The 16423-nt window shown below is 44.6% G+C and overlaps 1 protein-coding gene across 1 annotated transcript in view; it reads left to right on the forward strand.

The window, feature by feature from the left end:
- The window catches only part of LOC311138305 (R3H domain-containing protein 2-like), a gene marked incomplete at both ends in the record, with an annotated part of 42756 nt that overhangs the window by 3664 nt on the left and 22669 nt on the right, over positions 1-16423 (forward strand). Inside the window, 10 exons of the mRNA XM_084172990.1 lie at positions 1117-1300; positions 1671-1749; positions 2734-2793; positions 3950-4090; positions 4757-4865; positions 5261-5356; positions 6334-6365; positions 14919-15154; positions 15565-15752; positions 16017-16109. Of these exons, the coding sequence (XP_084029116.1) occupies positions 1117-1300; positions 1671-1749; positions 2734-2793; positions 3950-4090; positions 4757-4865; positions 5261-5356; positions 6334-6365; positions 14919-15154; positions 15565-15752; positions 16017-16109 (1218 nt within the window). The remainder of the gene's footprint in view (positions 1-1116; positions 1301-1670; positions 1750-2733; positions 2794-3949; positions 4091-4756; positions 4866-5260; positions 5357-6333; positions 6366-14918; positions 15155-15564; positions 15753-16016; positions 16110-16423) is intronic.

Genomic DNA, 16423 nt, shown 5'->3' on the forward strand with positions numbered 1-16423 from the left:
CCAAATGTTCTCCCCTTGCAGAGGCGTGTTCAGAACCACGGCCATGGGAGGAAAAGGGCCAGGGTAAGGATGGTATTATCCTGTCTGTTGTGTTGATGTTGTTGTGTAAGTTTCCATATCATGATCCTAATCCTGGGATTAAAGTCCACCCGTTAGATAAAGGGTCATACTGGCAGTACTAGACCCAGAGTTCGCTAATCCTAGTGAGTAGGTTAGATAGACCAGGAAAAGTCTCAGAGGTGAGGCCTGCTCACACACAACCTATTACCTAGTGGATTTATGGAAGTCAGCTTTCGTGGTAATGGGACAATGCGTGTTCTCTTCCCTCACATCATTTTTTGGGGTTCACACACACGCGCACGCACGCACACACACACACCACCCTCTCTGTGCATCTGGGTTAGGTCTTTGCAGCAAACCCCGTCTCCCTCTCTGTCTGTTTGTGATGACCTCATTTCTAGTGTAGGCTACATCTACTCTTACACTAGATAGGGACAATGCCAAGTGGGTTAGTCCCCTCCACCAAGTGGGTTAGTCCCCTCCACCAAGTGGGTTAGTCCCCTCCACCAAGTGAAATTCCCCTCCACCAAGTGAAATTCATTATGAAGTCTACACATGTTGAATTTTTTAAAAATGTTTACTTTAACTTATCTCAAACCAATTAACTTGTAGCCTCTTTCCACCATGACCTCATGTATTGTAAAATGGTGCTCGTATTTGACCAGCTATTTCTTAGAAGTAGGACCAGAGTTATATAGCCTAGGTTCTTCAATGTGGTGTGTGTGTGTCTGGGTTTAAATATTCCAGGTTTTTACTTAGTTGCTTGCTTCGATGTGGTGTGTGTCTCTGTGTGTTTCAGTCTAATGCCAAGCTAAAGCGCTTCATATGCATGATGCATGCAGATTGTATTTTCTCACGTCAGTTAACTTTTAAGCTTCTTTACTCTATTTTTAACGTTTGTTGTCAAATATTGATAGTGTGCAATGAGTTTGATCTGTTATCGATTGACCGAAGAGCTATAAGTTACTCCACTGTGTTTGTGTGTGTGTCTGTGTCTCACTAACCTATGTGTGTAGTCCGCTGCTTCACTGTGGTGTGTGTGTGTGTGTGTTTCAGTCCAATGCCAAGCTGAAGCTGGTGAGGAGCCTGGCGGTGTGTGAGGAGTCATCAGGTCCGTTCTGTAGTGACGGACCTCCAGACATTATCCAGCTCCACGTCAGCTGTCCCTCCGACAAGGAGGAGGAGAAGTCGTCCAAGGATCAGCGTGAGAATGAGAACAAGCGTAAGATGCTGTCACGAGGTAAGATGTCTCTGATGGAAAAATGCTAAAGAGGATTCATTAGAGTAGCAGAGAGGGGCAGACGCAGCTGAAAACGGACAGATGTCTGCATCATGGTGTGTGTCAGTAACAGTTGAAAACGATCCTCCTTTCATATTTGTTCAGAAACAACACAGCCTTTCTGCTGCTGACGAAAAAAGTTGAAATGAAAACTATCCTTCACAAGTGTGTGTTCAGATACAACACACACCCTCTCTGACCCCTATGACCGACGCTGTGTGTGTGTGTGTGGATGCTCCTGAGTGCATGCCTGTGTTTTGCAGATTGTGTGTGTGGTGTCATTTTTGGAGCTATGTTAAGCATCCTGTCTTCTGTCTCTGCTTTCCGCCAGACTCTAGCCAGGAGTACACAGACTCCACCGGCATCGACGTGCACGACTTCCTGGTCAACACACTGAAAAACAATCCTAGGTAATACACACACTGAAAAACAACCCCAGGTAATACACACACACTGAAAAACAACCCCAGGTAATATACACACACTGAAAAACAACCCCAGGTAATATACATATATGTGGTCCTCTGTAGGGAGAGATATGTGGTCCTCTGTAGCTCCTCTGTAGCTCAGCTGGTAGAGCACGGCGCTTGTAACGCCAAGGTAGTGGGTTCGATCCCCGGGACCACCCATACACAAAAAAATGTATGCACGCGTGACTGTGAGTCGCTTTGGATAAAAGCGTCTGCTAAATGGCATATTATTATTATATTATTATACACACACTGAAAAACAACCCCAGGTAATATACACACACTGAAAAACAACCCCAGGTAATACACACACACTGAAAAACAACCCCAGGTATGGCAGTGGAGCCTTATCGATATCCTATCACAGCAACAGCACTCAACGGCATCTAGATGTAGTCTGGCCATCTGAGCCTGTGGGTCCCTCCAGTAATGGAAATGGATTGAGAAACTCTAAGGGCAGAATCTTAACTTTAGATGCGCATCGGGATTCATCTTTTTGTACACATTTCTCATTTAGCTACATCAATGCATGATTGACATGGTAGTCCATGCTAAGCACAAATATTTCAAGTTAGGATTGGGCTCTAAGCTAATTTAACTAGCTACCCTAACCCTGTGGTGGTCTGGACTGTGTACATTAGCTGCCAATCCTCTCTGTGAGGACGGATTGGGAAAGTATTCACTGGTGAATGGAGCCTATGATCTTTAGTATGAGCAGTTGGCACTCCGATTGCACTCTGTCCTCACACAGTCTCTCTCTCATCCCCCCCCTCCCCCCCCCCCCTCCTCTCTATCACTATCTCTCTCTCTCCCCCCCTCCTCTCTCTATTTCTCTCCCTCCTCTCTCTCTCCCCCTCCTCTCTCTATTTCTCTCCCTCCTCTCTCTTTCTCTCCCTCCTCTCTCTATTTCTCTGTCTCCAACAGGGATCGAATGATGCTGCTGAAACTAGAACAAGATATCCTGGAGTTCATTAATGACGATAAGTGAGTGAGAAATTGCACCCTATTCCCTATATAGTGCACTACTTTTGATCAGGCTCTAGTCAAAAGTAGTGCCCTATATAGGGAATAGGGTGCCATTTGGGACGTATCCACATTCTGTACTGCTACTTTACTCCGGTATATCATTTATATAATTGTAACTTTCTATGTCCTTCACAGTATATTTATAGATAGCCGATTGTAATGGGATAAATATGGGGATTGTACTGTAGTTGGTATATCAGTATGGTATATTTGGCTGCCTGGGACTCTGTCCACCTGTCGATGGGATGGTATCATTACTCTCATCTGAAGTTTATTTTGTTGTATTTCAAATGTAAATCAGTCCCGTCTCTTAACAGTTTCATCTTGTTTTAGAAAAGGGTAATAGTCCACATCTAAGAAAGATGTGCAGAGACACTGTACTACCACTCAAGTATCATCACTAGACTGACACATTGGTTAATCTCCATGTTCTCCCCTCCAGGAACCAGTACATGTTGTTTAGTCTCCATGTTTTACCATCCAGTAACCAGTACATGTTGTTTAATCTCCATGTTCTTCCCTCCAGTAACCAGTACATGATGGTTAATCTCCACCTTCTCCCCTCCAGTAACCAGTACATGATTGTTAATCTCCACATTCTCCCCTCCAGTAACCAGTACATGTTGTTTAGTCTCCATGTTCTCCCCTCCAGTAACCAGTACATGTTGTTTAGTCTCCATGTTCTCCCCCCCAGTAACCAGTACATGATGGTTAATCTCCACGTTCTCCCCTCCAGTAACCAGTACATGTTGTTTAGTCTCCATGTTCTCCCCCCCAGTAACCAGTACATGTTGTTTAGTCTCCACGTTCTCCCCTCCAGTAACCAGTACATGTTGTTTAGTCTCCATGTTCTCCCCTCCAGTAACCAGTACATGATGGTTAATCTCCACGTTCTCCCCTCCAGTAACCAGTACAAGTTGTTTAGTCTCCATGTTCTCCCCTCCAGTAACCAGTACATGTTGTTTAGTCTCCATGTTCTCCCCTCCAGTAACCAGTACATGTTGTTTAGTCTCCATGTTCTCCCCTCCAGTAACCAGTACATGTTGTTTAGTCTCCATGTTCTCCCCTCCAGTAACCAGTACATGATGGTTAATCTCCACGTTCTCCCCTCCAGTAACCAGTACAAGAAGTTTCCCCAGATGACGTCGTACCACCGCATGCTGCTTCACCGTGTAGCAGCCTACTTTGGAATGGACCACAACGTAGACCAGACTGGCAAGGCAGTCATCATCAACAAGACTGGCAACACACGCATGTGAGTGGGAGACTGGTATAACTTAGAAGGCAATGAAACACGTTTTCAACAGTAGAACTTCCATTGCCCTACCTAGTGTTGCACGGTACACCGGTACCACAGTAATATCATGGTACCAAAACGTCATGATACTTATGATACCGACAAATTAGAATACCGTAGCACCGTTTCATATGATACTACCAAATTGTTCAGGCCTATCGATCCAAAGAGCCTAATGTAAGCCTAAACTATACCAAACATCTATTTCTGCTGCTCCTTACATTGTCTTTGGTGCTTAACGTTTTAAAAGTTGGGAGCAGTGTGTGTGTGTGTGTGTGTGTGTGGTAGGCCTTTGCAAATATGAGCAAATCAGCCATTCTATGCAGTATTCTATTATACACTGAACCGTGTGAAGTTAAATTCAATGTGTTGTATTGAGTAGAAGTGTGAATTTCAGTAACAGGTTTTTGCGTAGCACATGCGCAGAACATTTTAGAAAACGGGAACAAGCATCCAGGGGATGGGGCGAACAGGACGCTAGGCAACACATTCCCAAACCCCCCCCCGGTATCGCGATACTACTTGGTATCGTGATACTTGGCCTGGTATCGTATCGTTAGTAAAATGTTGGTATCGTGACAACACTAGTCCTACCAAGAGTTTCTGAATTGGTTTCGTCTTCAGCCCAGAGCAAAAGTTCTCAGAGCACATCAAGGATGAGAGGAACATGGACTTCCAGAAGAAGTTTATCCTCAAGAGAGACGACGCCAGTATGGACAAGGACGATAATCAGGTGATTAGTCACTTTCTTTTATTCTTCACTGTTGCTTTTTATTACTTAAATACTTAACAGTTAATATAAGTTAATTACACTTAAGTGTAATAATTAAATACTTAACAGTTCTGATTAGCACAGATTCTTCATACATGTTATCTATAGCTGTCTTTAGCGTTGTAGGTCTTTGTAGAACACGAGGATACGATTATATGAGAAGGCTGAATATAATTTATCCTGTTGACTATTATCTGAGTATTAATAACGGGCCATTGTTGTATAAATCTCTCGCGCAATATTTTAATTTACACGTCTTCTTCGTGAGAAGATGCTCTGAATAGTATTCGGTGAATACCACTTCTGTCCAATGATGTTGCTGATCGTTATCCCTTCTTCCTCTTGTCCAATCGCAGATCCGCGTGCCGCTGTCGGACGGACGGCGCAGCAAATCAATAGAGGAGAGGGAGGAGGAGTATCAGAGAGTACGAGACCGGATCTTTGCCCGAGAAGTAAGTGGTGGAGGATAGGAGTTGCCCTTAGGCACAGATCTAGGATCAGTTTACCCTCACCAAATCCTAACATTAAGCGTTGTGGGTGTAACATACACAACTGACCTAAGTTCAGTGTCTAAGGGCAACTCCGGTCGGGCTCAACCGTGAGGACGGGGATGTACAGTTGTACTTAACTTGTCTCCCACTGTCTGTTCTACTAACCATTCCTCCTCCTGTCTGTTCTGCTAACCATTCCTCTTCCTGTCTGTTCTGCTAACCATTCCTCCTCCTGTCTGTTCTACTAACCATTCCTCCTCCTGTCTGTTCTGCTAACCATTCCTCCTCCTGTCTGTTCTACTAACCATTCCTCCTCCTGTCTGTTCTGCTAACCATTCCTCCTCCTGTCTGTTCTGCTAACCATTCCTCCCACTGTCTGTTCTGCTAACCATTCCTCCTCCTGTCTGTTCTGCTAACCATTCCTCCTACTGTCTGTTCTACTAACCATTCCTCCTACTGTCTGTTCTACTAACCATTCCTCCTACTGTCTGTTCTGCTAACCATTCCTCCTCCTGTCTGTTCTGCTAACCATTCCTCCTACTGTCTGTTCTACTAACCATTCCTCCTACTGTCTGTTCTGCTAACCATTCCTCCTCCTGTCTGTTCTGCTAACCATTCCTCCCACTGTCTGTTCTGCTAACCATTCCTCCCACTGTTTTAACCAAAAGTTAATTTTAATAACATAATGGTGGAATAGCGTAAGAAGGCAGAGGTAATAAAGTGAAGTCCAGATTCTTGGAGGTCATGAGTGAACTTTGGTTAACTTTGGCTAATACAGTACTTGACAAAATATGACACGAGTCAGTGTTCACTGTCCAGGCAGTTATCGTAAATGAGAATATGTTCTCAATAATCTACTTGGTCAAATGAAAGCTATTAAATAAATGTAGGATCGACAAGCTACAGCTGCTAATTTCCAGGTGTCTTTTCCTTTTCAGGCCTCTCAAAATGGATACATCAACGACAACAGGTGAGCTCAAGTAGCACACGCTAACAGTACGCGTCACAGTCGAGAGCTTCACGTGTGACCTTGTAAAGGGGACCATAGAGTACGGAGTTAGTCCCCAGCCAGTGTAGTCCCTTAGGTGGGTAGGAGAGGCAGTCGAGGCGGCCTGGTCACAGCAAGGCCCCCTAACCCTGTTCCAAACCCCCTGGCACCATCAAATTAGGCCACTGAGTTATATTGAGGTGTTTTTCAAGAGATCTAATAATGGCAATATAATAATTCTGGCAATATATCATACGTTTCAAGCACCAGGGTTAGGGTTTGCGGAGTTTGAATGTGGGGTGAACTGAGAATAGTTTTCCACATGTAGTCCAAAGCACAACAAAAGTACATATTTCAACCGCCCTCCCTTTCTGATAGAGATGAACGGTTATTAAACAGATGTGTTGAGATGCTAAAAGAAGTAGAGGAACTTTGTTCCTTGTTTTATACTGCGTGTGCATGATCTTTTCTGGGCTGGGGGTTGGATACAGTGCAACACTGTTACAGCTGGTCCCAAATCGCTCCCTGTCCCCCCTCAGTGTTGGCGTGTCTGAAGGTCTGGACAGGTTTAAGCTGTGTAGTGGTAAAGCTTTCACCATATTGCTTCCATCTTCCAGATCTGCAAACATTGAAGGGTAAGGGCCAAGGGGAGGGGTAGGGAATGAATTGGGAATGTCTGATCCAAAACCTACCTGGCCCCCTCTCCTATACCCACCCAGTAACCCCCGGCCTCCCTTCTCTCCCTCCACTGTCCCCCAACAGACTTTCCCCTGAAGGCTACTCCTCTAGCTCTCAAAAGAGGAGGCAGATCTTTAGGTACTGACACATCCGGGTGACGTGTGACTCTAGCAGTCTGTGATTGTGTTGCCATGTCCTTCTACCCTCTATCTAGTGGTGATTTGATATGACTGACTGACTGGCTGTGTCTGAAATGGCACGTTATGCCCTACGTAGTGCATTTAGGGGATTGGGTGCCATTTCAGACGTAGCCAGTGAATGTGGGTGTTCTTGCTTGGCGTGGGTTCTGTGGGTTGGCTCAGTGGCACTGTGAGGTCCAACACTTATTGCATGGCTGCTTTGTGGTTCTTCTGGGACTGGTTACTACTTATTATCCGCCGTCTTCATCTCTGTTTCTGTTGATTTGGTGGTTGTTGATCTGGTTTTGTAACCCCGTCTTCATCTCTGTTTCTGTTGATTTGGTGGTTGTTGATCTGGTTTTGTAACCCCGTCCTCATCTCTGTTTCTGTTGATTTGGTGGTTGTTGATCTGGTTTTGTAACCCCGTCTTCATCTCTGTTTCTGTTGATTTGGTGGTTGTTGATCTGGTTTTGTAACCCTGTCTTCATCTCTGTTTCTGTTGATTTGGTGGTTGTTGATCTGGTTTTGTAACCCCGTCTTCATCTCTGTTTCTGTTGATTTGGTGGTTGTTGATCTGGTTTTGTAACCCTGTCTTCATCTCTGTTTCTGTTGATTTGGTGGTTGTTGATCTGGTTTTGTAACCCCGTCTTCATCTCTGTTTCTGTTGATTTGGTGGTTGTTGATCTGGTTTTGTAACCCTGTCTTCATCTCTGTTTCTGTTGATTTGGTGGTTGTTGATCTGGTTTTGTAACCCCGTCTTCATCTTTGCGCTACTACTTGTACAGTAGTTGTGTCTCTATTACTACTGTTTGTGGTATCCTGAAGATAGATATTTTACTACTGTCTGTGGTATCCTGAAGATAGATCTACTACTCCTGTCTGTGGTATCCTGAAGATAGATCTACTACTACTGTCTTGGATCCTGAAGATAGATCTACTACTACTGTCTGTGATATCCTGAGGATAGATCTACTACTACTGTCTGGTATCCTGAAGATAGATTTATTACTACTGTCTGTGGTATCCTGAAGATAGATCTACTACTCATGTCTGTGGTATCCTGAAGATATATCTATTACTACTGTCTGTGGTATCCTGAAGATAGATCTATTACTACTGTCTGTGGTATCCTGAAGATAGATATACTACTCCTGTCTGTGGTATCCTGAAGATAGATCTACTACTACTGTCTGTGGTATCCTGAAGATATGTCTATTACTACTGTCTATGGTATCCTGAAGATAGATATACTACTCCTGTCTGTGGTATCCTGAAGATAGATCTACTACTACTGTCTTGGATCCTGAAGATAGATCTACTACTACTGTCTGTGATATCCTGAGGATAGATCTACTACTACTGTCTGGTATCCTGAAGATAGATCTATTACTACTGTCTGTGGTATCCTGAAGATAGATATACTACTCCTGTCTGTGGTATCCTGAAGATAGATCTACTACTACTGTCTGTGGTATCCTGAAGATATGTCTATTACTACTGTCTATGGTATCCTGAAGATATATATACTACTCCTGTCTGTGGTATCCTGAAGATAGATCTACTACTACTGTCTTGGATCCTGAAGATAGATCTACTACTACTGTCTGTGGTATCCTGAGGATAGATCTATTACTACTGTCTGTGGTATCCTGAGGATAGATCTACTACTACTGTCTGTGGTATCCTGAGGATAGATCTACTACTACTGTCTGTGGTATCCTGAGGATAGATCTACTACTACTGTCTGTGGTATCCTGAGGATAGATCTACTACTACTGTCTGTGGTATCCTGAGGATAGATCTACTACTGTCTGTGGTATCCTGAGGATAGATCTACTACTACTGTCTGTGGTATCCTGAGGATAGATCTACTACTACTGTCTGTCCTAAAGAGAGATGCAGTAATACTGCCATCAGATCTCTCTCTCTCTGTGTTGGTTGTGATCAGTGATTCTGTTTGTACTGCAGCAGTGAAACATACAAACTGAAATGTCTTTAGCCGACTGACCTCATTAATGTTGAAAAGAGGGATTTGGGGTAGGTTTTCAGAGTTCAAATAGTTCAATAGACCAGCGTTTGAATTGCATAATTATGTATCACTAAAGTGAGAGAACTGTCCCTTTTGCCTTGCATATTTTTTTTCAATGTTGACTAAGTGCATATCCTACATCGTGTTTGGAGATTATGATTCATAGAGAATTCAGTATTCAAGCTACACTCCTCTGACAATGTTTACAATGTCATATATACAGTAGAAACATATAGCTATTATTTACATCATTATTTATTGCGCATTATTGTATTTTGTGGGGGGAAATGCTAATGAAATCTAAAGCGCAACATTTTGGGGGGAAAATAATTGTGACAGAACAGCTCCCCCTGTGTTGGATGGAGAGAGTGTTTGGAACAGGAGAGAAAGAATGTCGTGATGTAAATGCAGGATCCCTCCTGTCTCTCTCTCTCTCTCTTTCTCTCTCATCTTCGTCTGCACAGTGTGAGCGAGCTACCACCCTGCCTTTCTTTCCTTAAAATAGGCGGTGGAAGCTGGGAGACAGGGAGGCGGGAGAGATGAATAGGAGGAAGGCAGGGAGAGGTGGGGAGAGAGGGGTGAGGAGAGGTGGGGAGAGAGGGGCGAGGAGAGGTGGGGAGAGAGGGTTGAGGAGAGGTGGGGGGAGAGAGGGACGGGGAGAGGTGGGGGGAGAGAGGGACGGGGAGAGGTGGGGGGAGAGAGGGACGGGAAGAAAGGAGAGGAAAAAGGAGAGACTGAGAGAGAGAGGCAGGGAGAACGCTTAAAATAGCTCATCCATTAATTACTGTTTCTCTGAAATATTTATGAACCACTGCCACCTTCAAACACATTTACACCACCAATCATTTCTACCTTTTGCCTCCTTATATCTGATATTATAAGGAGATTCCCTGGCCTGTTTTGGTTCTTTTTCAATCTTCTGTCCTAGGCTACCTCAGTAATTTATCTGAATATCTAAAACAGACGAGTTTAGCTGACTTGGCCATTTTGGGTGCCTGTGTTGTCTTTCAGTGGTGTAGTTCGTTATTGGGGCATGGTTATTCCCATCAAATGGGGAACCAGAGTATTCTACAGTCGGAGCACCCCACTGTAATTCACTTGAGTTGTATTTTCCCTTGTTAGTCAGAAATCCAAGCATTTGTTGTCAGCATTTTAGGTGATAAATCTGAATATTCTAACACTCTGTCACCACATTACCCTGCCAAACCTGCATTTGTCACACTTTTTGTTCAGTGCAATGCAATATCATCCATATTTGATGATAAATTAAAAATAAATACAAATAAGCCTTAGGATGTAAGCGTTGTGACAGTGAGCGATCATGGTGTAGTATTGATAGCCTCCTAGTCATTGCTAGAGACGTTCTAATAATGGTGATATGAATCTTCATGGCAGCGGCTTTTACTCAGCCTTCTGCTACTGTCACCCAATGGGAAGAAAGCTGTGTGTAACTCCATAGTTACGGTATGAGGGGGATATGTGTAGAAAGCTGTGTGTAACTCCATAGTTACGGTATGAGGGGGATATGTGTAGAAAGCTGTGTGTAACTCCATAGTTACGGTATGAGGGGGATATGTGTAGAAAGCTGTGTAACTCCATAGTTACGGTATGAGGGGGATATGTGTAGAAAGCTGTGTGTAACTCCATAGTTACGGTATGAGGGGGATATGTGTAGAAAGCTGTGTGTAACTCCATAGTTACGGTATGAGGGAGATATGTGTAGAAAGCTGTGTGTAACTCCATAGTTACGGTATGAGGGGGATATGTGTAGAAAGCTGTGTGTAACTCCATAGTTACGGTATGAGGGGGATATGTGTAGAAAGCTGTGTAACTCCATAGTTACGGTATGAGGGGGATATGTGTAGAAAGCTGTGTGTAACTCCATAGTTACGGTATGAGGGGGATATGTGTAGAAAGCTGTGTGTAACTCCATAGTTACGGTATGAGGGGGATATGTGTAGAAAGCTGTGTAACTCCATAGTTACGGTATGAGGGGGATATGTGTAGAAAGCTGTGTGTAACTCCATAGTTACGGTATGAGGGGGATATGTGTAGAAAGCTGTGTGTAACTCCATAGTTACGGTATGAGGGGGATATGTGTAGAAAGCTGTGTGTAACTCCATAGTTACGGTATGAGGGAGATATGTGTAGAAAGCTGTGTGTAACTCCATAGTTACGGTATGAGGGGGATATGTGTAGAAAGCTGTGTGTAACTCCATAGTTACGGTATGAGGGGGATATGTGTAGAAAGCTGTGTGTAACTCCATAGTTACGGTATGAGGGAGATATGTGTAGAAAGCTGTGTGTAACTCCATAGTTACGGTATGAGGGGGATATGTGTAGAAAGCTGTGTGTAACTCCATAGTTACGGTATGAGGGGGATATGTGTAGAAAGCTGTTTGTAACTCCATAGTTACGGTATGAGGGAGATATGTGTAGAAAGCTGTGTGTAACTCCATAGTTACGGTATGAGGGGGATATGTGTAGAAAGCTGTGTGTAACTCCATAGTTACGGTATGAGGGGGATATGTGTAGAAAGCTGTGTGTAACTCCATAGTTACGGTATGAGGGAGATATGTGTAGAAAGCTGTGTGTAACTCCATAGTTACGGTATGAGGGGGATATGTGTAGAAAGCTGTGTGTAACTCCATAGTTACGGTATGAGGGAGATATGTGTAGAAAGCTGTGTGTAACTCCATAGTTACGGTATGAGGGGGATATGTGTAGAAAGCTGTGTGTAACTCCATAGTTACGGTATGAGGGGGATATGTGTAGAAAGCTGTGTGTAACTCCATAGTTACGGTATGAGGGGGATATGTGTAGAAAGCTGTGTAACTCCATAGTTACGGTATGAGGGAGATACACATACAGTGCATTTGGAAAGTATTCAGACCCCTTGACTTTTTCCACATTTTGTTACGTTACAGCCTTATTCTAAAATCGATTAAAAAATGTTTTCCCTCAACAATCTACACACAATAACCCATAATGATAAAGCAAAAAGTGTATTTTTATAAATTTTTGCAAATTTAGTAAAAATAAAAATACTGAACTATCACGTTTATATACGTATTCAGACCCTTTACTCAGTACTTGTTGAAGCATCTTTAGCAGCGATTACAGCCTTGAGTCTTCATGGGTATGATTCTACAAGCTTGGCACACCTGTATTTGGGGAGTTTCTCCCATTCTTCTTTGCAGATCCTCTCAAGCTCTGTCAGGTTGGATGGGGAGCGTTGCTGCACAGCTATTTTCAGGTCTCTCCAGAGATGTTCGATCGGGTTCAAGTCCGGACTCTGGCTGGGCCACTCAAGGACATTCAAAGACTTGTCCCGAAGCCATTCCTGCGTTGTCTTGGCTGTGTGCTTAGGGTCGTTGTCCTGTTGGAAGCTGAACCTTCGCCCCAGTCTGAGGTCCTGAGCACTGGAGCAGGTTTTCATCAAGGATCTCTCTGTACTTTGCTCCGTTCATCTTTCCCTTGATCCTGACTAGTCTCCCATTCCCTGCCGCTGAAGAACATCCCCACAGCATGATGCTGCCACCACCAGGCTTCACCGTAGGGATTGTGTCATGTTACCGCCAGACGTGACGCTTGGCACTCAGGCCAAAGAGTTCAATCTTGGTTTCATCAGACCAGAGAATCTTGTTTCTCATGGTCTGAGAGTCCTTTAGGTGCCTTTTTGCTAAACTCCAAGAGGGCTGTCATGTGCCTTTTACTGAGGAGTGGCTTCCGTCTCGCCAGTCTACCATAAAGGCCTGATTGGTGGAGTGCTGCAGAGATGGTTGTCCTTCTGGAAGGTTCTCCCATCTCCACAGAGGAACTCTGGAGCTCTGTCAGTGACCATCGGGTTCTCTAGGAAGAGTCTTGGTGGTTCCAAACTTCTTCCATTTAAGAATGATTGAGGCCACTGTGTTCTTGGGGACCTTCAATGCTGCAGACATTTTTGGTACCCTTCCCCAGATCTGTGCCTCGACGCAATCCTGTCTCTGAGCTCTACGGACAACTCCTTCGACCTCATGGCCTTTCGAAATCATGTCCAATCAATTGAATTTTACCACAGGTGGACTCCAATCAAGTTGAATAAACATCTCAAGGATGATCAATGGAAACAGGATGCACCTGAGCTCAATTTCGAGTCTCATAGCAAAGGGGCTGAATACCTTTGGAAATAAGGTATTTCTGTTTTGTATTTTTAATACATGTGCAAACATTTCTAAAACCTGTTTTCACTTTGTCATTATGGGGTATTGTGTGTAGATTGATGAGATTTTGTATTTATTGAATCCATTTGAGAATAAATCTGTAACGTAACAACGTGTAGAAAAAGTAAAGTGGGCTGAATAGTTTCTGAATGCCCTGTATTTGTAACTCCATAGTTAATAGGGTGTCTATTTACAACACCTTAGTTATAACAATGAAGTGGTGGCGGTGGTTTCTATTGAATCTGTCAGTATACATGTACAGTGTGTGTGTGTGTGTGTGTGTGTGTACTCTGTGTGTGTGTGTGTGTGTGTGTGTGTGTGTGTGTGTGTGTGTGTGTGTACTCTGTGTGTGTGTGTGTGTGTGTGTGTGTACTCTGTGTAGTGCGTGCCTCATTACTCCTGGTGTCCATTGTAAAGGAATACCTCTTTATGGTGGCGTTTTATTTCCAGAATGGGTCAGTTGTTACCTTCTCACTCAGTCAGGATCTGTACTTTCTTCAATGTACTCCTGTCTTCTCTTTCACCTTGGTGTTGTTTGGATGAAACATCAGTGATCTGCATGTGTGTTTCTCTGTGATGTGGTGAATGTCCTGTACACTTCAGGGGGGTGGTTTGGTGATACCTGTGTAGTTTTTGGTTGATTTATTTACCGGTCCACCAACATCTTTTGTGTTTTGCTTTGTTGAATGCCCCATGTTCTCCCGACATGTCAGTGTTGTTCTCAACCTCTTTCTCTCTCCCACCCTGTCTTCACCTCTCTGTTCCTCTCTCTTTCTCTCTCCCACCCTCTGTCTCCACCTCTCTCTCTTTCTCTCTCCCACCCTCTGTCTCCACCTCTCTGTTCCTCTCTCTCTTTCTCTCTCCCACCCTCTGTCTCCACCTCTCTGTTCCTCTCTCTCTTTCTCTCTCCCACCCTCTGTCTCCACCTCTGTTCCTTTCTCTTTCTCTCTCCCACCCTCTGTCTCCACCTCTCTGTTCCTCTCTCTTTCTCTTTCTCTCTCCCACCCTCTGTCTCCACCTCTCTGTTCCTCTTTCTCTTTCTCTCTCCCACCCTCTGTCTCCACCTCTCTGTTCCTCTCTTCCTCTCTCCCACCCTCTGTCTCCACCTCTCTCTCTTTCTCTCTCCCACCCTGTCTTCACCTCTCTGTTCCTCTCTCTCTTTCTCTCTCCCACCCTCTGTCTCCACCTCTCTGTTCCTCTCTCTCTTTCTCTCTCCCACCCTGTCTTCACCTCTCTGTTCCTCTCTCTCTTTCTCTCTCCCACCCTCTGTCTCCACCTCTCTGTTCCTCTCTCTCTTTCTCTCTCCCACCCTCTGTCTCCACCTCTGTTCCTCTCTCTCTTTCTCTCTCCCACCCTCTGTCTCCACCTTTCTGTTCCTCTCTCTCTTTCTCTTTCTCTCCCTAACACCCTTGCCCTCTCCCTCCCTCTCCCCTCCTCCCCTCCACAGGGGTAACCGTGAGAGCTCCAGCCGTGCGTCCAGCAGTCGTCAGAGCAGTACCGACAGTGATATGAAGTGCCTGGAGCCAAGACCCTGGAGCAGCACAGACTCAGATAGCTCAAACAGGACCCTCCGGCCACCGGTCACCAAGGCATCCAGCTTCTCTGGCATCTCCATTCTGACCAGAGGAGATAGTCTGGGCAGCAACAAGAGCTCTCAGGGAAGCTGCAGGGGCTCACGCACTGGTATGTACCAGACAGACAGCCCAATGGGGATTTTATAATAAAAATGCATACTGTAGATGGAAATTCAAATGTTGTGACCATTGTACCCTGGGCAGTTAATTCTAGTACTTCAATCTCCCAATGTCAAATGGAGTGACATTTGAATTCAATTGAAATGGCATCACACGGACCTGTTGCAACCAGGAAGTGTGTACGACCTCTAGTGGTCCTAGAGGTGCACTGACACTGGAGAACAGGATGGACGGAAGAAAACAGAATCCTTTTCATACCCTTTTCTCTTTTTGAAAACAAATCATAGGGGAAAGAACCTGAAGAGAGTACAGACAGAGTGCAGAAATGTTGAGGAACAAAACGTACTGTTTCTGTATTTGACTTTGTCTTGACTCTTGCGTTGTCTTGTTGTGTTATAGGTCTCCCTCTGGTGAGTCCAGACATGTGTCCCCAGCCCCCAGCCCCCCAGCCTGGCCCCTGCCCTGGAGGTCGCGGTCTTCTGCCGTGCCCCTCCCAGCAGCCCCAGGTCCAGACCCAGACCGCCCTACTGCCCACCCCACAGCAACACCCCATGGGCAACCATAACCACAACCACATGATGACTCAGGTGAGAGAGAAGCCCATATCATGAATCCTTTTTAAATTTAAATAAATATGGGTATTTAAATGCAGTTTCAGCTTAGTAAAATGAAAAGACATGGCTATATTCCTGCATTTTTCCTAACCTAACATCTGTCTGCATCTCCTCCTCTCTCCCCCTCCCCCTCTCCCCCTCCCGCCATCTCTCCCTCTCTCGCTCTCCCCCTCCCGCCATCTCTCCCCCTCCCGCCATCTCCCCCTCCCGCCATCTCTCCCTCTCCCCCTCTGTTAGCCGGTGGGGTCTCTGCAGCCCTCTCAGCCTGTGTCCTACTCCTCCTCCTGTCCCCAGGTCCTCCTGCCTGTCTCTTCCCCCCAACAGTACATGGTACTAACATCATCCATCCCTTTATAATGCAGTATTTTACTGAGCCCTGTCTCTCTTCTCCCCAACAGTACATGGTACTAACATCATCCATACCTTTATTATTATATATATATATATATATTTAATGTTGAAGTCGGAAGTTTACATACACCTTAGCCAAATACATTTAAACTCAGTTTTTCACAATTTCTGACATTTAATCCTAGTAAAAATTCCCAGTCTTAGGTCAGTTAGGATCACCACTTTATTTTAAGAATGTGAAATGTCAGAATAATAGTAGAGAGTGATTTATTTCAGCTTTTATTTATTTCATC

Source organism: Coregonus lavaretus, assembly GCF_964263955.1.
Source record: "Coregonus lavaretus genome assembly, chromosome: 12".
NCBI lineage: Eukaryota > Metazoa > Chordata > Actinopteri > Salmoniformes > Salmonidae > Coregonus > Coregonus lavaretus.